General features: G+C 40.0%; 2 protein-coding genes across 2 annotated transcripts in view; both read left to right on the top strand.

The window, feature by feature from the left end:
* The window catches only part of anos1b (anosmin 1b), a 49,556-nt gene extending 45,821 nt beyond the window's left edge, over nucleotides 1-3,735 (top strand). The window contains exons 12-15 of the mRNA XM_022199762.2: nucleotides 632-794; nucleotides 1,131-1,363; nucleotides 2,319-2,462; nucleotides 2,603-3,735. Of these exons, the coding sequence (XP_022055454.1) occupies nucleotides 632-794; nucleotides 1,131-1,363; nucleotides 2,319-2,459 (537 nt within the window). The 3' untranslated portion in view covers nucleotides 2,460-2,462; nucleotides 2,603-3,735. The remainder of the gene's footprint in view (nucleotides 1-631; nucleotides 795-1,130; nucleotides 1,364-2,318; nucleotides 2,463-2,602) is intronic.
* Nucleotides 3,736-4,073: 338 nt separating this feature from the next.
* Nucleotides 4,074-15,085, top strand: LOC110954991 (uncharacterized). Its single transcript, XM_022199764.2, has 10 exons — nucleotides 4,074-4,180; nucleotides 5,663-7,425; nucleotides 9,562-9,667; nucleotides 10,454-10,601; nucleotides 10,801-10,848; nucleotides 11,002-11,079; nucleotides 11,580-11,717; nucleotides 12,836-12,919; nucleotides 13,409-13,459; nucleotides 13,695-15,085. The coding sequence occupies exons 2-10, from the start codon at nucleotides 5,943-5,945 to the stop codon at nucleotides 13,803-13,805; spliced, it is 2,247 nt and encodes a 748-aa protein (XP_022055456.1). The 5' UTR covers nucleotides 4,074-4,180; nucleotides 5,663-5,942; the 3' UTR covers nucleotides 13,806-15,085.
* Nucleotides 15,086-22,474: the final 7,389 nt, after the last annotated feature.

Below are 22,474 nucleotides of genomic sequence, written 5' to 3'. Positions count from 1 at the left end.
ACAGGACCAAGAATCTGTGTTGTTTGCAGAATCATTGCAGCAGTAATGAGTAACTATTAAATGTGTTACCAAAACTAACACTAAAAAACCTTATGAGAAGTGCACATGTTCTACATAAAATGTAACTTTTCTAAGTCCAAGTCACAAATTGGAGTTTCAGCAGAAAAGAACGGAGCAAGCTGTATTCTGTATATTGTTTGTTCACTACATGAAGAAAAAACTGGGCTCATCAATGTTAGATCTTTAGCTAATATTGTCCCAGTGTTAACCTCTCAGCTAAAATGATCACAGATGCAGTGGATTGATAAATATCAAAGTGCTGTGTGCAACTTGCTGAGGTCGCAGAACGTGATCTTCTCTTAATTGATGGTCAGGCTTTTTTAAACAGTTGCAGCAGTTCTCGCTATTTGAAGCTGCCAACCTGCAAAGCTGCCAAACTGTGGTGTTTATTTTAACATGGAGCTAACAAGCTGCTTATATGAGACAGGTGCCGAGACAGAAAATAGAGGTAATATGTATATTTTCAGAAACCTTGTAAAAGGTCAGTTTTAACAACCAGTCATGTACAGTTTATACAGTAATGTCATTTTTTAAAAAATCACTGGCTTGACTTAACTTTCCCTCTCTCCAGGGCACCCATCAAACCATTACAGGCCTGCTGTTTGCCTGTAAGTATCGGGTCACAGTAGCAATGAAGGCTGACCCAGGGTCAGAGGCTGTTGCTTGGGTTACGACCCCGACTTGCTCCTCCATCAGGATCAGAGGAGGCAAAGCTTTGCCCTGCAACAATGAGGGTAGGAGTGACTGAACACAGATGTAAAGACAGTGTCCAATAATTATGTAACCAACCCTAATTGACTATTGAAAGAACAACTCTCGAAAGCGATCAGTACAATTTCACTGAAAAATATAATGTAAATACTGAGTGCACATTGTGTTATCGCAGAATTTTATGAGCTTAGCCAAAGAGTGTTTTGTTTTTTGTACGTCGTTATCTGGTTGGATAACTTTTAATAATTGTCATTATGATGAAGACATTAAAAAAGTGTCATTTTAAACTAAGCGTGAAATAGTTTAGGTAAGTGTTCTGTGACAGTTGATGGAAATGTTGTGATTTTTGTTTGTGTCAGAGCGCCTCCTGGCAGGTAGAAAGGTGGTACTGCGTCCCGAACGGCTCACTGCAGACTTTCAACAAGTCAATGGCACTCTGCTCAGTACGTTTCGCTGGAGGATGTCCCAGCATGCACTGGACCCGGCAGCTGTCGAGGGGTTCCAGTTCACCTGGACGCTGCAATCGGAGGTTGCTGCGGCAACAGAGGAGCAGGAAGACACGCTAATCTCCCAGACGCAGACAATCGCACCGGTGAGACAAAGGGAAAGATCTACAGTGACAGTATTGTACTGTGCAAACAGCAGGAGGAAAATGGTTCAGAAATATGAGAGGGATAATGTGTGGGTGTGTTTGTGTGAGTGGGTGTGTATCTGCATGTGTCTACACAGTGGTGGACATTGAGTCAACAAGTGGTTTTATATCAAGTTCTAGAAGTTTCAGTGAAAAGCAACTGGACTTCTTTTTTTGGTTCTCAAAAACATTTCACCTCTCATTCAAGAGGCTTATTCAGTTATAACTGAAAAAAGTATTTTCTCTTTCCTTTCACAGTATGAGTTGCAGAGTAAACTGAGTGTTCAAAGAATCAAGAAAACCAAAACATTTATGATTCATTTATTAAAGTTAGTAAAAAGGGACTTATTGATATATGATAATTAATGGATAACTGTGTGCTGATTTTCCATATTTTTTACAATCACCAAATCCTTAAAAAATATTCTAATAACAAGTATTGTGGTGTTGCTGGTGCCAGATTTAACTTGTTCCTTTGTGCCACAGAGTCCATTTTTGTCCAAATACTATAAACAACCAATCAGTGAGCCACCATGCCGTATGTTTTGAATTAGTCCTTCTCTTGGATGCTAGAGCAACAAATCTATGGCTGAAAGTTTTCCTTAACAAATGCAATGTTTACCTAACACGAAGATGTCCAGCAATTTTAGAAGATTAGCTTTACTATTTTGAAGTCAAGTAAAAATTGTTATCCACTTTGTGTTGTGCGTTTAGCAAGAAGGGATGAATTTGGAGCAGAGAGTCACAGACAGTCAAAGAGAGGCAGACTAACACGTGGAAAATGTGGAATAGACCCTGCTTCTACTTTTATTTCTGTCCTTTCATCTCATTATTTATGCTTTTACCAAATTAAATAATTTCTATAGACAGAGCAATGTGTCTGTGTATGAGCTTAACCCTTCTTTTCCCTCCACAGTCTGAGCGGTCGGTGACGGTTCGCGGTCTTCAGGCTGACAGTGTTTACCAGCTGCAGCTCCAGGTGCTAACAGCAGGGGGGAGCAGTGGTGCTGCCGTCTCCAAGACCATCCATACTCCACCTATCATCACCACCCTCTGATAGGTAGCAGCACTCCCTCATAAACACGTGGCATTTAGTTCTAGCTCTACAAAAAACATATAGTTGTAAAAGCATCCCTTTAAATGATAATGAATATAATAATTGCAACTGTGTGCATTCTCTGTTCACTTAATCTCTTCCAGGCCCCAACTACAACGCTGCCTCTGTCTGCTGCACCGCAGTTATCTTCAGCATCGTCCACTTCTATACTGTCCTCCACTGTGCAGCAGAGTTTCATTGCAGCTCGGGAGCAGAAAACAAGACTAAAGCTGCAGAATAAAGAAGGTCACTCTGTGTGACGTATGCTCACACAAGAAATGTATTTCCCACTTTGATTGTGTTCTCTTTCACTTAAATCACTTTTCGAACATCATGAAGCTTGTTAGCTTATTCTAATGGAAAGAAATAATTAATATTTCAGTCAGTAATCTGTCAGCTGACTCGAGGGTAATTTGCCTTAGTCATTATTGTTTTGCAAAAACTGTAAAATTAAGTGTACCTGTGGTGCCAGGTTTTTTTACCAGCTGGTCTTGGCAGTGGAAACCATGCCCCTATTTTTCATTAAAGTGGCACCATTTCCTAAATTAATCCTGGTGACGCCATTAGTTCCAGCATTGCAAGACATTTATGTGAAAAGTGAGACTTTTGCACGGCTACATTGTTTGGTGTTTAGATGGGATTTAAAAAGTCTAATCACCGTACATCCCTAGAGCCAAATTACTTTTGTAAAGAGACTTATTATGCTTGTTGTATTTGATTTTGCTAGTAGAGAATGATATAGCACTGACCTTATGTACAAATAGAAATATAGCAACAGTTTATTTCAATGTATAATCTGCTGCATTATCTTTGAAGCTAGTGGGTGTGACTTGGTGTGCTGAAATCTTGTTGTAAGCTCAAATATTTTATTATATTGTTCATATGTTAAAAAACTTTTTTTTACTCAAATGTGTCTAAATTTGCTTGTTTTATACATTGTAGGCTATGTGCAGATTTATTTTACATAATGGTACACCTATTTCACTAAACAACTATATGTGACACATTCACACAGCTAATATACCTGTGGTAGACTTCTTTGTTTTACAAATGTCCTGTCATTGCTTTGAAGAGGCTGGAAGCTACTGGTGTCATACAACCAGTAATTACCATGTTGATATTATCTTTTTGTAACCGTCCACTGTTAATATTTTTGTAGTTCATTCCTTTATAACTGTTAGTTTATTTATTGTTTTCCTGCCCTAGTTTTTTGTAATTAAAGGTTATCAAGACATGGCGTGGGTTGTGTCATTGATGTGTCTACAAATGATGATAAACAACATGTCAAGAAAATATTGACACAAACATAAGTATCAGTATTGATATTGATACTGCTAAGAAAATAGTTGTCATGAGTTTTTTTTTGCTGTGGCAACACTGGTTTATTTATATCGTGCAAATAAAAGTAAACTTTTTTTGTTAAGGAGGGACATTGTTGTAGATTTTATTTTATTTTAAAAATCTAGATTTTAGAAATGTCACTGCCATGTTTTATGGCTGGATGTTAACAGAAGTATGAAGATGAAATGCAAGGGCTGAGTTTGAAGGTTACTTCGGAAAATTCCGGAGGCAGCCGAAGATGAGTCCGACGCCGTGACGCAATCAATAAGCGACGAGAGCTTGGATTGTTGTTTCTTCAAATCGTGGACAGACGGAATTCAGTTTGTAATTTCACAGACAAGGTAGTGTATAATGATGTTCCTTTAAACATTTTGACATGCATTTAGCTTGTTCAAGTCATAATTTATTCGAACACGGCGCCGTAGCTTGTTCTTGGTGTTTAGACACCTCCAACTTCCTCCTGAAAATGGAGGAAATGTGTGTTGTCGCTGCTTTGTGTTTTCGCCTGTGTTTTGGCTGCAGCAAGCTAACTTAGCTAGCTTCAGGGGAATGACTAACTTATGCAAAACTTTGTAAAATGTCATATGAGACTCAGTTAAATCAACTAAAGGCGTGTTATAGTCTTGAATGATGGCTGGATAGGCTCCGTTTGTCCGTTGTCAATTTTTACATTATTTCAACTAACGAGGTACTTTTAATTAGCTGCACCACTTTATTGAATGTGCTTGTTGTCACTGACATATGCTAATGATTAATTTAAGTGCAGACGTTAAAATTTTGCAGCTCAGGAAGGGTACAATCTAGCTGCTATGTTGCTAACGTTAGCTCAGTATCAGCCGTCCTTAAAGCAAGTAACGTTTCTTTTAATAACGCCGCTTTAAAAGCATAAGAAACAACGGATGTCAGTGAGATGTTTTCTGTCATGCCATCGTGGTTCATGTGCACATGAACTTTCAATTTCACATAAAGACAACAAATGAATAATATTTTAGCTGTGAACCACCTGTTAATTGAGTTGCGGTGCTTCAATATTTTATTAGCGAATATAGTTAGTGATATTTCATTTATAGTACAACACACGTTCTTTTCTTAACTTTTCACAAGACTGATGCACTTGTTGAATTTAAAGTGTCTTTTGTCGTAGTGAACAGCAGAGAAATGAACTAGGGTCACCTTAAGACGCATGTGGGACCTTTTGTGATGTTTACATGTGTCTGGACTTTGTATGATTCTCATGCTGATAATATTTAGGTGAAACTTAAACTCACTGTACTTCAGTCAAGTTGAACTTTATTGTCAGTTCCATATAACAAGGAATGCACAGCAGTGCAAATTGCATTTTCCCCAGCTCAGTGATTGACACATGTAAAGCAAACTAAGACATAAATAGGCACACTGTCACAGTATATCTTGGACTAATAGGTGATCATAATAGTTGGCTTATTGTACAGTGTGACAGCAAATAAACATTACCACTGGAGTGTAGTGGTAGTGTAGTGGTGATTATGTGCTGAAGCTTCCTTCAACATACTGTCAATGATTTAGACACATGTTGGACCTGTCAAAGGAAGTGGTGGATGTTAGTTTTATTTTCTATGCTATACTTGAAATCTCACCTGCTAAAAGATCATCTAGCTCAGCATTTCTGATTTAACCGTCTGAAAAATATGCAACAACTGGCTGACAGGGTTGCATTGATCTGCATTTGCATTGCTGATATAAAGGTAATTGTAAATCTTGGATGAAGCCCTAATTGTCTATCATTGTTTTTTTGTTTTTTTTATCTTTCTTCTTCTTTCACATCTTGCACTTGCTCTAATTAGGAAATGATAATGTGTTATTCTACCACTGAGGAGCATTTGAAACCTGCCATGCTGTAGTCTGCTGTCATCAATGATTTCTACAGCGGGAAAGACGTGAGCACAACTACTTTTACAAATAGTAACGGTGCTTCCTGAAGAGTTCCTGGACGGAAGTGCGAGGATAAAAACTGAGGAAGAACGCACCACATTACTTGTAATTCAGCAAACCAAAGCGGAGGAGAGCACAGGCGTGCAGAGAGGAGGTGTTGGGGATGGGGTTGAAGAGCCAAAGGAGGACGTCATGGTTCACAGCGGCTCTGCTTCCCCAATGAAAACAACATCATCATCGCCTGATTTAACTGTTCCTGCTACAGCACCTCCTCTTGTGCCTCCTGCTGGCTGTACTACAGATCGGGACGTAACGGAGACCTCCACCAAACTCCTCACCACAGACCTCACCTTCAACTCTGATTTAGCTCAGCCCCCTGCTTTGACTCCTGCTAATGCAGAGCCTCCTCTTGTAGACACAGTAAAATCACTAAGCACTAACTCAAGCCCAGCATCAGACTGGTCCTCTGCTCCCACACCAAACCCCGCTCCGCGCCCAGTCAATGGCCGTACATCAGGCAGGAAGAGGACTCCTAAAGCCTGCGACTGCTGTGGCCCCAACAGTGCCGGACACAATGCCAGAAACTCTGGCAGAGGGAGGGGAAGAAGTAGAGGAAGAGGAAGGGGGGCTTATAAGGACCTTGGGGACACCCCAAAAAGAAAAGTGGGCCAGTTGACACGTATCAAGAGCTTTGACTTGACCAAGGAGCAAGTAGAGGAAGCAGAGGATGAAGGTGACGTGTATGAGAAGGTGGAAATGTCTGTAGTGGTGGCTGATACTCAGCCTCAAACCCCCGTCGCCATGCCTGTCACAGTCTCCTTGCAGGGTGGACCAATGAGGAACTGTGGTGCTCCAGAGAAAGGGGATGCACAAATAAAGGAGAAAACATTGACTGAGGCCTCAGGGGTTGCTGGTGCAGTAGGAAAGGGAGATGGGAATGGCAGAGGCACAGGGATTTTCTTGTTGGGAACAACAGGCAGGGGGGCTCTAGTGGTGAGAGGTCAAGGGAGAGGAATGGTGAAACCTTCTATTACATCGAAAACGGAAGTTAATGTTGAAATAAAAGGAGGTGTTGTCATCAGTTCTAAAGCAGATGCCTTAAATCAGTCAGTGTTGGGGGAGGGGGAAAACCAAAATGTACAGATGCACCATGGAGAGCAGATTTGCCCCCGCTCAGTCGTATGTCCACTGGGCAATGGAGACACAGTAAACCTATCTGACACCGAAGGGGAGTTGGAGGAAGACAATATGATTGGGACTGAACCTGGAAATGCCCTACTGTCCATCTTAGGGCATTCAGGTCATGCTTCAAGATCAGAAACTCCCCAGGACCTTGACTGTGAGATGCAGGTGGACCAGATCCCTGATGGAACAGACCAAGTTTCTTTACCAGTAACATTGTCCAATGGAAATGTCCCCACACTAACAGACTCTGGTCACAAATCCACAGCTACGGAAATGGAAACTCATCCAGCTTCCTCTCCAAGTCACTGTCCTATTACAGTAAGCAGCGTGCAGCACGACTGGGCATTAGGAGACCACAGACTGTACTGTCAACCTGGCACATGGGAGAAAAATGAGACGGAAGAAATGTCGGGTAAGAGTCGGTCAAAAGAAACAGATATGGATGAAAAGAATGAAGAAACCCTGGAGCAGCTTACTGACATGATCCACGGTAAGATGTGTTTGGTAGCAGACAGTGGCACTGCATGTTTCTACATAAATAGGTTCTTCATCCTCCGTGTTGAGTCATATGAGAAATGGTCAATGATTGATGTTTTTACACATAAACTCAACAAGCAACCGCTGACGATATCAGCTTGTTTTCTCTCATATGACATCCATAAACTATTCATGGCATCATCCAGGAAACATTAATAAACTTAAGCTTGATCCGATGCACAATTAAGAACGTTTATGAATGAGTTTTTATTCCAAAAAATAAGCTATGTCCAAGGAAAGAACTGAATTTATCCGATGTTTCTACGATTTGCAAACTATTCTTTTCAGATTTTGTTGTAGCTTTTTGCCAGCCAAAGTGGAGAAAAAACTTAGTTGATATCAGAGAAATCCAAAGTGGTTTCGATGAGAACAGTACTGTCAAGTATAATATGAAGGCTCTCTGTGCTTAGTATTATACACTGACAGTCAGTAAAAACTTTGAGACCATATTTTTCAACATAATTTTTATTTTGAAGCCCGAAACTGGATTTTCTTCATATGAATCATTTGTTTAGCATATTGGCATACAGAAACAAAAATCTAAAGTTTCAAGAATGATTTCAAAATAAAGAATTTCACAAAAGAAAACGGCACCTGCCAAACACAAAGTCACAACAGTCATACCAAGTATGGCCTCCATTTGCTTCGATGCAGGCAGCAATCTGTCAGCGCATGCTTTGGACTAGGCTTCTGATTGTGGGTTGGGAACAGCCCATACGCCTGGCTACATCACTGTAGCTCAAACCGGCCTCCACCATACCCAGTGCCCGGAGACGTTGTTCATGTGATAGACGCGGCATGATGCTGTTCACTGGACTAACAATGGTGGCCTTTTTTGGGCCTTTATATAGGCCTTCAAAACCCATTCTCAAATTGTGCAGATACTCACTGAGTATTGGTTGGTGTGTATTTGGTTCACTTTTGCAAAGTGACCAACCCATGTGCAATGAATCATGACAAAATGACAACTCATCATTATCTCAACTACCAGGGCACTAGATCATCAGTAAATCTACAATGAATAATTACAACCCCCCTACAAGTAGAATTCTGCGTACATTTCTACCTCAAAATTTCTATTGACTGTCAGTATATATGCATGATATGTGGAATGAATCTGTCCTGCTGGCATGATGTTAATACAAAGCCTGAGGATATATTAGACAAAGATCTAATGAAGATGAACACCAGTGTACCAAGATGTCAGTAGGTATTTACACATCTGCATTATTCATGAATCAGAATAGGGATTTAGTTTTTCTTTCTCTTGAATATTGAGGTAGCATAAATAAGTGACACCTACACTGGGGGAAAAAAATGCCCCTCTCAAAACAAGAAAAAACAACTTACGTCAAGGAACTTTTACCTTGAAATAAGTGAAAAAAAATCTGCTGATAGAACAAGTGAAAAATGGCTTGGTAAGATTTCTTGAAATAAGATATGATATTTGGAATATCTTAAAATTAGCTGGGAAAACTTATTTTAAGCTCTTATTTTACCAGGATTGCCAAGCTTTAGTGTCTTATGATAAGCCAAACATGCTAAAAAAATAACAATTTTTCACTCAAAAATCAACTTTTGCTTTCATGTAACCTCCTAATTTGAGATGAATTAAACTTATTTTGAGTTTTCTTGTAAAATTCAACTCAAAACAAGATAATTTCAAGATTGTTTGACAAAACAAGATATTTTCGAGATGCATTGTCTTAAAACAAGTCCCTCCATCTTCCTGAAATGTCACCTTTTAAGTGAATTTGTCTTAAACCCAGTGGGATGAGACATTTTGACTGAAAATAAGACAAATAGACTTGGTAAGATTTTGAGTTTTTGCAGTTTTGCTTAGATTTGTCCTCACAGAATGAGCTTTTTTTTTTTTTTTTTTTTGCAAGTAATAGTACAATTTTGCTGCAAGAAAGAAACTCTGTATGTCACTGACCAGCATCAGCAGTTATTTGCACACCTATAAATATGTAGAATTTCCTGCATTTGAAGTCACAGTTCTGCGATTGTCATCGGCGGTTGAATGAATCGATAAAGATTGCTAATCGAATGTTTCATATAATCGTTATAATGATTTCCTCTGTCTTAGACTTTCTGGAGAGCTTCTATATCAGATATGGCAGCTTCATTCCTCTTAGTGAATCTGATGTCCTGGAACACCTGAAGAAGAAAGGCAACTCTGACCTCAGCAGCAGGTCAGTACGTACATGCACACAGAGACTGAGCATCGATGTGGAACTTATCAGTATTTTCACATGAGCACAAGAGCAGGAATAACCTTCAGAACTGCAGTGTCAGAATTTAAAGCCTGATTCACACAGGGCCGTTATTACCGGGCGACCTCATGAGATTTAGAACACCCCCACCCCCACCCCCACCCCCCATGTATGTGTCATGTGCACTGGATTCACACAGGATAAAGAAAGTGAAGGGGACAACAAAAATCCTTGCACTAAAACACACGGATGCCAACTCAAACAAACTTAATATTGTCACAGGACCTTGGTGAAATATTGTAACTGATTTATGGTGATTTTTTTTTACTTTACAAATTACAGATGTGTCAGATTCACACCTGATTAAAATCACAGGTGACCTCCGCAATTATTGTAAATTACTGGAGGTCTCGTGGTAATGCTAGTCCTGTCTAAAAAGGGCTTAAAACCATAATAACTGTGTGGGCTTTGTGTGTTATTGTGAAATATTTTATCATCTGGGCAAAGGTGAAATCAGTCAGAAAGAAGAGAAAGTACAAAAAAATGTATCAAATTAGACCAGTTTTCACATTCTTCTCATGCTGCAACAGCATCCGGACTTATCAGTTTGGAAGCAGAAATGCCTAAATTAAACTCACACAACGCCACTTTCAGTTTTATTGAAGACTTTTATCCCTCCAGCCCTATGTTATCTCCTTTCTCCTTTCTCATTCTGACTCTTAAATATCACCAAAGATTAAATAATCTGTTTTGTGTCTGCTTTAGTGGACTGGACATCAAAGGGGAGATGACTCGGTACAGGGCGGGGCTGGCCTCTGCTCCTATTGCAGGCTTTATGGTCACGTATAATAAACACACGCTGAGCCTGGAGGACCTCGGCACACTGGAGGAACAGAACTGGCTTAATGACCAGGTAAAGGACGAGCAGAAGGGTCCGCGGCTACGTAGAAACCTTTGGACTGCCCTCACAGTTGTTCTTCCTCGGTCTGCCAATGAGGAATCGCTATTATGTTTAAGCTCTTAACATAATTGCATCTATAGGTCAAGAAATATTGCTTGGGGCAGGTTCAAAAGTGAAATAGCATCCTCACTTTGCATTTTTGTTCTGACAGATTATCAACATGTATGGAGAGCTCATTATGGAAGCGACAGAGCACAAGGTAAGCTATATTGTGTTTGTGAGCTTACGTTGGAAATTTATCATATAAACAAAGATGTCATTTTTTTAATGCGCTAGTTTTGGAATTGGAAACACTAAAAATAATCACATTCTTTTGGCTGTCGTAATGGGTTTTACCATTTCTTTTTCTTAGGTTCATTTTTTCAACAGCTTTTTCCACAAGCAGCTGGTTGCCAAAGGTTACGATGGTGTGAAGAGATGGACTAAAAAAGTAAGGAGGAAGGTGGAGCAGCTTGCAGTTTTGGAAGTAGCACTGACTTTCATTTTGCCACTGTGAGTCAGAGCTGTATCCTGGCTACTGCAAGAAACCAGATTTAGATTGCCATCAACCTTTCTGTGTGGTCTGGTTGCCCTCACTGGCAGCTGTAGTCTAAATTCAACGTGTAAACCAAATACAGTGAAAGCAAACCATGCAAACCGTGTTTTATATTTCTTGAAACCGCCATTTCCAGCTGCTTTACTGTCAAAGTTAGCAAGGACAGGAACTCCAGAAGTTATTTCAGGAATGCTGATGAGCCTGTTTGTCCTTTAGTTAGTGATATTTGAGTTTTCTTTATCACATGTAAAGCAATAATTGCCCAACAATCTGACTTTTATCTTGTGCATTGTGTGTGCTGACTGCACTCTGTTCTGCATAACTTGTGAAAACACCTTCAGTGTTTTTTTTTTTTCGTGAATAAATTTGTGTGTTAATTTGTGGGATTATTTCAGGTCGACCTGTTCTCCAAGTGGCTGTTGCTCATTCCCATCCATTTAGAAATCCACTGGTCCCTCGTCACGGTCACCATGGCAACCAAAACCATCAGTTACTTCGACAGCCAAGGGATTGTCTTCAGACACACCACAGATGTGAGTCCCTCTGTGCATGGCAACGTCTTTACGTTGCAGTTTATGGTTTCAGGTTTTGAACTGCTGCAAATGAGCTCTGATGAGACAAGACTGTCAGTAATTTGGCACTTTTAGCTCTTTTTATTTGCAAATTGTAAGACAATCAATCCCTAATGAGAAACTACTTCCAAGAATCAATATTAGATTCTTCAATTTGGAAGGCTTTTACTCTTGACATCCTTGGATTGTATTATACGGCTGTAATGAACCAGAACAAAGTAGAAGGATTACATTTTGCTTTGATTCTAAATTATTAGATTAATGCTTATATGCTTATAAAATAATTGCTAAAGTAACTAGGCAATTTGTCTCATTTTCACTGATTGGGACAGTTTCACTTGCAGCATCAGAAAAACACTCTGACTTCTGTCCTACTGCTCTTACCGTGCTGTGTTTTCTAAATGAAATACATTCCCTGTCAAAAGTCTTAGGACACCTTCTCATTCAAATAAATTAGAACCTGTCCTAAAACTTTTGACGGGGGGTCTATGTAGGATCCTCAGAGCCACAGTCAGATTCGAGCTGTGAGCAGCAAAGTCTTCAGTTTTAAGTGCCAGAATAACAATACAAAGCATTGTATACTGCTCTACAAAGAAGATTTTATTTACTAAGGAGGAAGGTTTTTAGGAGACACAACATGAAATCAACAGTCACTGATTGGACAGCTGCTCTTATGATGTCATCTCCTAGCAGATAAAAATATGTAGCAGTGCATTGCTGTATTTAACCCAAACAGTTTAGTAGAAAATGATGCACGTTGGCTCATGGTCTTACTTTTGCTAACCAAATGGTTTATTTCTTCAGGTCAGTGTAGGAAGTTTTAGGTACAGCTGAATAAAAATTCCAGCTGTTTCAAAACAAACAAAAAAAGCATTTCCCTTTGAGGAGTGTCTGTTTGAGTCCTTATATTCCACCTTTTTGGTCCCATTATTGTCATTTTCTGTAAATCTATTCCAGTACTTGTATTGTCCTCTCTGTATTCAGTAATCTGAGCTGACATTTAAGTTATTTGGAAAATGTTTGAGGAAAGTTTGCAGTTTGCACTGTTGTCATTGTAGCACAATTCTGTGTGTTATCAGAACATTATGAAGTACCTTCAGTCTGAAGCCCGAGAGAAGAAACAGACAGCCTTCCAGAAAGGCTGGAAGGTTATCATCATTAAGGTAATCCTGATCCCTGATTTTAATCATTATACTGTGTTACTTTGTGCCCTAAAAACACATAGTCTGGCACGGCTGCTGTTAGTCAGAGATGGCAGCCTTCATTTTTCGTTGCACAGTGAACAAAACAAGAGATTCAAGAAGATGCGAGTTTGTTTTATTTAAATGATATGGTGAAAGTGCCAAAATAATTCTGCAAAACACTGAAAATTACCGTCTGAATGCAGTTTTAGCTGTGAAATACCACTTTATCTCTTTAAACATTTACTTATCCATCAGTTGGCAACATTTTAAGAAGTAATGTTGTAATGTTTTATATATTGTCATTTTTGCTGTTTGATTTGCATATGCTACTTTAAAGTTGCTTTCACATGAATATTTTTCAGTCAGTACTGTCTATAGTAATGATACAGTTGCATTAATGTGAATAGAGTATAAAACTGCGACTCCGTCTAGTCTGTTCCTGCTTCACTGTGAGTTGTGACTCTTTAGGGTATTCCTCAGCAGAAAAATGACAGTGACTGTGGAGTTTTTGTCCTTGAGGTGAGACATTAATTTTTATCCTTTTTCCAGTCCGTTTCCTCTCCTTGCCTTACTTGTCTTGTTTTCTGGCAGACAAAGAGACCTTTATGTATAGAAATGTTTCTACAGAGAAACCTCTGGTGTCTGTACAGATTCAGTCTTATTCAAGAATAGAAAGCTTTGATCAGTGTTCACTCTTAATATGGAGCTTGTGGATTATTTTGCACCACTGTCTGTGTGTCTTTGTGCCTGTCAGTACTGCCGTCGTCTCTCCGTGAAGCAGCCTCTGCAGTTCAGTCAGGAAGACATGCCTCGTATCCGCAAGAGAATCTACAAGGAGCTGTGTGACCGTCGCCTCAATGACTGAACGACAGAAGAACGGTCGCCTTCACTCCCTGGCTGCTTTCCTGGTTACATGACACGGCCTCTCCACGTCTGTCAGATGGCCTGTTTCACTGACAGCCCGTTACATAAGCTAACACAACCTGGCCATCTGTATTCCAGGGAGGCCTCACCACCATTCTGCCTGACTGACAGCAGAGTGGACATCACTTGGGACTTTTAGTGACTTCTGGAGTTCAGTAGCAGTCTGGAGCGAAGCAGATTTTTACTTGCACAGAACTACTGACGTGGCGCCCTACTGACCCTCAACAATGCTGGACCTGTACACTTCAGGTTGCTTTTGCTTTCTGCGTTAACCATCCTATGAGGATATTAAGCAAACCGCCGCCTTTATGGACACAACGGAGCGCTGACTTTGACTGAGGAAACGAGTGTTACACCAACCTGGACCAATAATGGACATCCAGCCCCAGTGGAGTGGCCTTACCTCGTAGATGGCCATTTTAAACTGGCATTTTTAACAGTTCATTTCATGCTGAACTCTACAGCAGCATCATACTTACGGTTATATGCACGTTTGATAACATGTTAATAAAGCAGTGGGCCAGCTGTTCACTTTAAACTTGAAGGTTTGAGTCGGGTTCGTGCTCTCAGACTACAGATGTTTGCACGATTAGAGGCTGATATATTGAAGTCTAGAATATCAACTGAATGTAACGATATGTTGTGTTCTTCCTACCGCACGGTCGAATGGCTTGAAAGGGGGTGATAGTATTTTTTCAAGGTAGTTGTTGCTTCACGTGTCAGGTTTTTGACACCGTATTATGATTGATTTCCAGATAAAATTCCAGTTTTCCCCATCACATTATGTACTTTTTCTTTTATATATATTTTTTGCTGTGACCACTTTCTCATGGTAGAATTTGAAAACAGTTCTTTGATGTTCCTGTAACATTTGAACCCATCCGTTTTTCAAGCTGTACAGCTAGCTGCTGCTATGTGGACCACCATTTTTGATTCTGCCTGAGGAGTTTCTCCAACTCTGTGCTGTTGCTGCTTCACATGGATGCGTTAAGACGGGTCTGGAAAGTCGTGGCCTCTTACCAGAGAAACAAGTGAACCTCAGCTGTTTTGGTTAAATCTTCTGTCCGACCTTGATTTTGTTGTCATTTTCACTTCTATGTATTTACAGATTGTATTGTACCTTTACTGGCCTACTACTGTATGTGCTTGCTTTGGCTAAAAACCACAATGGTTTTCTGGACTGTTTTTATTGTTGTTATTAAAAGGCCAGTACTGCTGGGACTTTTGTTGCAGCCTTTCTTGTAATCAGTTTGAAACGAGTGACTAAAACGTATGCACAGGCAGAAATTCATCCAGGAGCAGCAGTTTCAAAAAGTTCTCCTCTGGTCGATGCCCTGGAGACATAGGAGGGATAAAAAAACAAATCCTACAAGACGTAGGAAGAGGAATTGATATTCTGATATCCATAAACCTCAGAGGAATATACAGTAAGCTCATTTCCTATCAGAGAGTGGATGAAACTCAAGTGAAATCTTGGTGATAGCGTGACTTCAAAGGAAGTCTTATCTTCTTATCAATCCTATCAGACAATCTCAGCATCTCCTGAGTAACTTTATAAACATCTTTTGCAGAAGGCAGTGATTAAAAACCTCGGGCATTTATAACTAAAAGATGAACTGCTGCATTACTATGTAATTACCAGGAGAGGGGGTTATAGATCAGCGATTATCATTGTGGAACACTTCCTGACCGGAGCCCACAGACATGCCAGCGGCTCTGAACCTGAATGAAGGTTGATTGTTTGGGTCGAGGGCACTTCAGACAGGAACTCCCGCTGAGATGCGACCTGTGCCCGCGATGGTTTTCTAATCATCGTGTGTGACTGATTACTTCAGTGCTACATCCATAATGCCATGATTAAAATTACACAGGCTTGTAAATTAGCTGACCTTTAAGAGCTGATTATGTGCGCTGTATAAATGCAGTTTCCAGTTGGAGGCTGCTGCAGGTCCTTCGTCATTTCAGTCTTCCACGGCTAAAATGTTAACGTTCTGCTGTCTGATTTGCACTGGATTGTTCAGCTGTGTTCTGCTCTATCCACAGCATTGTGTTGTTGTTTATGGAGTCACTGAAGAACTCACAACTTTTCCCATTATCAGTCCTTTCCCTGCTTTAAGTGAAATGCTACATTATGTTAGTCCGAACTTAAAAGAAAAGCAAGAAAAAGAAGGAATGTATGGAGCAATGAGGTGAAATCTAAAGGGATCGGACATCTGGATTTTGATGTGTTATTTCAGTTTTGACCTCAAAGCTTCATTTTTTTCTTCATTTTTTTCATTTAAACATGAATAGTTGAATCTACAACCTGCTTTGCACCAAGGATGAAACCTTACAGAGGACAAATGGGGGATGTTACCATAAAATTTTATTTCCCAGAAATTTGGGTCACTTTTTTTATGAGGAGCTGCATCATTTCGTGCTGCCAGACAGCTTGAACCCATTGAGGCATGGACGTGGACCTGCCAGGTTTTCCTGTGGTGTCAGGCACTCTGAGGTCAGCAGTAGATCTTTGGCTCCTTTGGTCTACAGGGTTGGTTTCCACAACATACTGGGCTTGTTCTGATACATCCCATCCAAGCTCTTTGTCATGTTCCTCAATCTGTTCCTGAGCAGTATTTGCCATGAGAAGCATGAAAGTAGCATCCTCATGAAAGTCAGGACCCGAGGTTTTGAAGTCAGTGCTTTTAATGTGGCTGATTATTGTACCATTTACCATGTACATCACATTAATTTAGCATGCTAGCACGGTAACATTTACCAAAGACACATTAGAGCTGGGGCTGCACAGTGGTATAGTGGTTAGCACTTTCGCCTTGCAGCAAGAAGATCCCCGGTTCAAATCCCGGCCTGGGCCTGGGATCTTTCTGCATGGAGTTTGCATGTTCTCCCTGTGCATGCGTGGGTTTTCTCCGGGTACTCCGCCTTCCTCCCACAGTTCCAAAATATGCTGAGGTTAATTGACTACTCTGAATTGCCCGTAGGTGTGAATGTGAGTGTGATTGTTTGTCTGTATATGTAGCCCTGTGACAGACTGGTGGCCTGTCCAGGGTGTCCCCTGCCTTCGCCCGAGTCAGCTGGGATAGGCTCCAGCACCCCCCGCGACCCTAGTGAGAATAAAGCGGTGTATAGAGAATGGATGGACATTAGAGCTGAGAGTGAGGGAAATGGTATGAGTTTCTCTGGCATTTGGTCACAAATGACGAATTAAAAGTTTGATGTTATTGCAGAAGATTGAAAGTCTGGCTAAGGATATTACAGTTCATGCTGAAGTACACACGAATATCTGCCAAATTTCATGAAAATATATTCTGTATTTATCGGAAGAACCTTGATGGTACTTAAAAAATAAGAGGATCAACGGCATCGTTCAGATTCTTTATTTAGAATCCATATTCGTCCAGTCTGGACCAAAGCGGTGCACTGACCAACCACACAGCACACAGTATCATCCATAGAAAACAAGGTTGTGATGTAAGTCAGTCTGGACCTACAGTAGTAGGTGATGCTGTCTCCATCTTCCTCTCACATTAATCTAATTCAGCTCCACACAGACAGGTTAAGTGCTCTGAGCGCCGCTTTACCTCCCTAATGTGGGGAAACTGTAGCTAAAAGTAACGGCTGATAAGAGGCAGGAGAAAGCTGCTCTCTCCATGTGAGAGTTGGGTAAATGTTGGCTGATAGAAGTCTGATCTCATCTCCCAGTTGGACTTGCTCTTGTCTTTTCTTTCAGGCCACTTGCCTCCTGCTGGTCTTTTAAATACAGTCATTCTCCTCTTTCTGATGCCTATCTGTCTGGAGCCCCCAGCTTCAACTTCAGCCATACTATCCCACGGGAAGTTTGGTTTGCTGCCAGCGCTTAAAATACACATAAAAGCACATAAAACAAAGTACTTTGCAAGCATCTCACAAATAGGACAATGAAACTGAAATATAGTGGAAATAACAGATCAGGGTCAAAATAGGGACACCACTACTGATAGATAAACTCTGACTCCGACAGATCATACAGAGTTGCTCTTGTCGCACTGAACTTTTAAACGCATGAGATTTTAAGAAGGAGTCCAAGTACAGTGCTGCTCTGTGAAGTGCCAAATGCAAGGAGCCAGCTCACATTACATTAAAACATTTAGTCTTTTAGAAGAGTCTCTGGCACGCCTCACATTTGTTTTGGGCACTATTAAACTGTAAAGCGTACATTTCTTTCAGCAGGTCTGCAGTCCTAATTACTGCACTAAAAGGCATCTCAAAGAATTAAATGAGGAGCTGAAGTCTGGCCTTCAGCATTTGGCCTCCATTAGAGTACTAAAGTGAAAGATACTTAACATTTACTTTGATTTATGCCTGTGGGTGCACAGAGCGTTTTGAGTGCAGCAAAGTGGAGCCTTAAAAAAATGAATCTACAATTTAAAAATCATAACTTTGGATGTTTTTTATTTAAAAGTCTTGCTGTCATCTACGTAGAAAACACAAATTTAATTAAGGTTTTTTGTGAAAGCACTATGAACTTTTAAGACTTCTGTCCGATCAACCAGCAGACCATTTAGATAATCAGTGAATAGCATATGTAAAAGTGCCCATATCTTATTAGGTGATGGCAACTTAGATGGAAGAAATCATTGATGATGGGTTTAATTTAGGACATAAAATTCATACATTTTGATGCTTTGCTTCCCTCTAATAGAATCAGAGAAGACACAATTCCAAAATCCTGGCAAGGACAAAGAAATCTGTAAACTCTTATCAATACAGGCAGCCATGAATTTGATACAAAATAAAAAAAATTACCTGCCAAAGCAGTTCTACCCTGTGCCTAAAATCGCTCTTTTTCTTTACTGATTCCTATGTAACAGGCCCTAAATAATTTACTGAATAGTGAGTAAATATGTTGACTTGAATTTGCATGAATCGTGATTGTTACAGGTGAACTATCACATTGCTGTCATTTTTACAATGGTGGAAGAGGCCTTACTTAAGTAGAAGTGTCAATACTCCATTACAAGTAAAAGCTCTGCCTGAAAAATCCTACTTAGGTTCATGTGCAGAAACTCTCTAAACTCTCTTGATGCTCTGAAGCAAAGCAAAACTACAAATTCCACTGTGTGGTGATAAAAGCAGACAGCAGTTCATCTGTTTTTCAAAATCTATAATATTAATATATCGATAGGAATAATGATAAGTAAAAGCTACATCAAGTGATTAATAAATGTTATAGCTGCTGTTTCTGAGTGTGGAAAAAGGCAAACAAAAAAGGTTATCATCTCCAAGTCTTTGTATAGTTTGCTGCTGATAATAGGAGCAGACCTGCAGAGATCACACAAGTTATTAAAATGAGCATAATGGAAGTATTAACTGTCAGATAAAAATGTGTGGCAGCTACTTTGAAGTCAAAACCGTCCAGTGAGACTATGTTATTACCCCTATCATCAGTGCCTGTCATATGGTTCGTTTTATTTCAAATTATTATCTATTAACTTCGACTGAATCTTTACTGTAATCAATGATATCCCATCTATCCTGATTTCTATGACAGCAGCATTTTTCTTCTGAACCTAAAATGTAAAAAAACAAATCCACATTTCTTTGTTGTCGTTTTTCTAAATTTCAATACTGCTACTACTTATTTCGTCTGAGTCAAACAGTCATTAATGTAGCCACGCGTCGTTTCTGTCAGTTCATTAGATGAGATGTGGATATTAAAGTATGTACATCTCCTGTTTTTCTGAGGTATTTCTGTGTTATAAAAGAAGCAGGACGACTTGAGTCACTTCAGTATTTACTTTGACTGATCAGCTTCTTTGTATCATTATTTTCAGTGAAACTTTCCTGCAGGAATTGAATGAGAAAAGAGTAAGAGACTGACAGTGCACAGGGTTTAAGAAAAGATGGATTTATTTTTAAGAGATAGAGGAAGAAGTCCAAACTGAAGATAAAACTGAACATAGAAGCAAAATGAGAGGCTCTTAAAAGGACACAGAGATGATATGGAAAGAACTGAAGAGCTGGATTATTGAATAAGAGACAGACATTATGGGCTTGAGAGATCCGAGGATGTCAGTGCTGTTGGAAGTGTGCAGCTATCACCGATACTCGTCCAATAGCTAAATGTGGATAAGAGACTTTGCAAGTAGTTCTGGAAAACGTTGAATGAAAAACGAGGCTGTGTTGAAATAGTCAGATAGACTTACGTGAATATGCAAATGTTTCATTTTATACTTTAGTTGGTTTAAATCCCTTTGCAAACTTCACTTCTCGTAAACTTATGGTCAGTGAAATGAAAAATACAAGGTAACCTTTTAACTTTTGTGAAATATTCTGCAGCTCTATATGAAAAGCTACATCTAGGAAAAGTAGATATCTTATTGAGTATGGTGTTATTTTACCTCATCAGCAACAATCACCTACAACAGATGCAGACTCTGATGTTTGTGATGATCTAGCTGGAAGTCTTCAGTCAGTCAGTTACATCCAACGGAATCGGTGACATGAATAAAGTTCTTCGTCCAGCTCCTTCTGTCCAGCATTGCAGTCTTTGCTTTCCAGACCAGTGTCTTCTTCCAGCACCTTCCTTAATGTTGTGTTAGGCCTGCCAGCCCTTCTGATAGTATCAGGTTTCCATAACAGTACTCAACCAGTTGCTACGTTGTGTCTCACCACATGCCCAGCCAGGGTTAGTCTACGTTGCCTAGTGATGGTTGACTTGTTGGTGAGGTGTGATATCCAGGAGATGTTTTGTATCATCTGTCATATTCTGGTATAAGCCCCATCAGTTATTTTTGAGAGTGTCTCCGTTAGTGACCAGGAGTCAGATCCATAAAGAAAGATGGACTCCACTGACGCCTTGAATGCTCTCATTTTGGTTGCTGTTTTAATTGGAGATACCTATATTTTTGATAGAGTGCAATGCTCCCCAAGCTTCATTGATCGGTAGAGTCCCTTCATGATTCTGACATCAGAAGATACCTGTCCGTAAGGATATGGAGTATCTTCTTCATTAGAAGTTGTTGGGACTTCATCATAACCATATAGGGACCGAGTAGCACAGGCTTCAACCGTGGAGCTGTAATCTGAATTCATCATGTATTTCTCGTAGCAGAAATACTCTGATGACTTGCCAGGACTATAATAGGAGCAGTTCCCCACTGAAGGGGGCAGAGTTTCCCAACTGTTGACTTTAGACGTTTGTTTTTAAAGCCCTTCATGGCCTTGCTCTTTTATATCTATCTGAGCTTTTAACCATCCACCACCCCAGCAGAGCCCTCCTGTCATCCACACAGATGGTGCTGGACGTGCCCAGGTCCCGGTATAAACAGTGGGGTGATCGTTCCCTTGCTGTTGCTGCCCCTAGACTCTGGAACGCACTCCCACTTGAACTTCGCATTATTACCGACCTGCCGCTTTTAAAGTCCAGACTGAAAACCCCCTATTCAGACGTGCCTTCAAATCCTAGGACTGTTTTATGGTTTTATGGTTCTCATAGTTTTATGTTTTTTATGGGTTCTATGGTTTGATAGTAATCAAATTTATCGTTCTGTTTTATTATGCTGATGGAAAGCACTTTGCTCTGCTGTTATGTTGTTGTAAAGTGCTCTACAAATAAATTTTCATTGATTGATTGATTGATTGATTTTGACAGTTCGTCTGCTTAACAAACAGGCACCAGTGACTGAAACAGCTGTCTGTCGATGTTCATCCACCATTCCTGTTTCCCAAATGAATCTTCGCATAACCCTGCATGGGTGGCAAGCAGGTGCTATGCTTTGCCAAAGGACAACCTGCGATTTTGGACTTTTTTTCGTGGCTAACCCGTCATATCTGAGGGCTGTTCTGCTATCCACCACCTGAGGACCAGTGGATGAGAGTTGTCATCTCCACAACACCAGAAGGTCTTCAGTACAGTAGATAAGATAGACATGGACAGCATAAAGTATATGTGAGCATGTCAGAGGGCTGCACACATACTCATAGAACTTCAGTTATACCCTGTAGCTGCAATTTTTCTGTCAGAACTTTGCAGTGAAACTATTTCTCTGCATCTGTTGGTCCCATAAAGATGCATTTTAACATCTCAGCCATCCCACATCGAACTACAAACCAGCATGTAGTTCAGATGAATCAAAAAATATTACCACTAATTTTTTCATAATATAAAGATTTTTGTCACTGAAATGTGTTCAGACAGTATAATACTCTTAAAGACTAATGATGAAACCTATTTTGAATAACTCTAGAGATAAGTAGTACAAACTGCTGAACAATGAAGACCCAGAACCTGCAGCCAAAAGAAAGAAAACACAGAACAAAGAGGCGGCTATAATGTGATTCCTGAACTATATATCAACACTTTTAATGTACTTGTCTTACATGTGCTTATCCCATGTAATTTAACTTGGAATTATCCTATAAACTTCATTAACAATTAAAAATGCTTAACTTTAGCAATGATTCCAGGTTTTTATTAAATTTAAAGTTTCATCAAATGTTTTTTATACTGTACATGAGTTCATGTGTACTTCTATGTGACTGTCTTGCCTGCTTAAGCCAATGATGACAAAGAGTGACCAAACAGCTATATACTGAAAAAACAACACATTGTGCCATGCCAGCTTGACC

Source organism: Acanthochromis polyacanthus, chromosome 4, assembly GCF_021347895.1.
Source record: "Acanthochromis polyacanthus isolate Apoly-LR-REF ecotype Palm Island chromosome 4, KAUST_Apoly_ChrSc, whole genome shotgun sequence".
Classification (NCBI taxonomy): Eukaryota; Metazoa; Chordata; class Actinopteri; family Pomacentridae; genus Acanthochromis; species Acanthochromis polyacanthus.
This window is presented reverse-complemented; position numbering and strand designations above follow the sequence as displayed.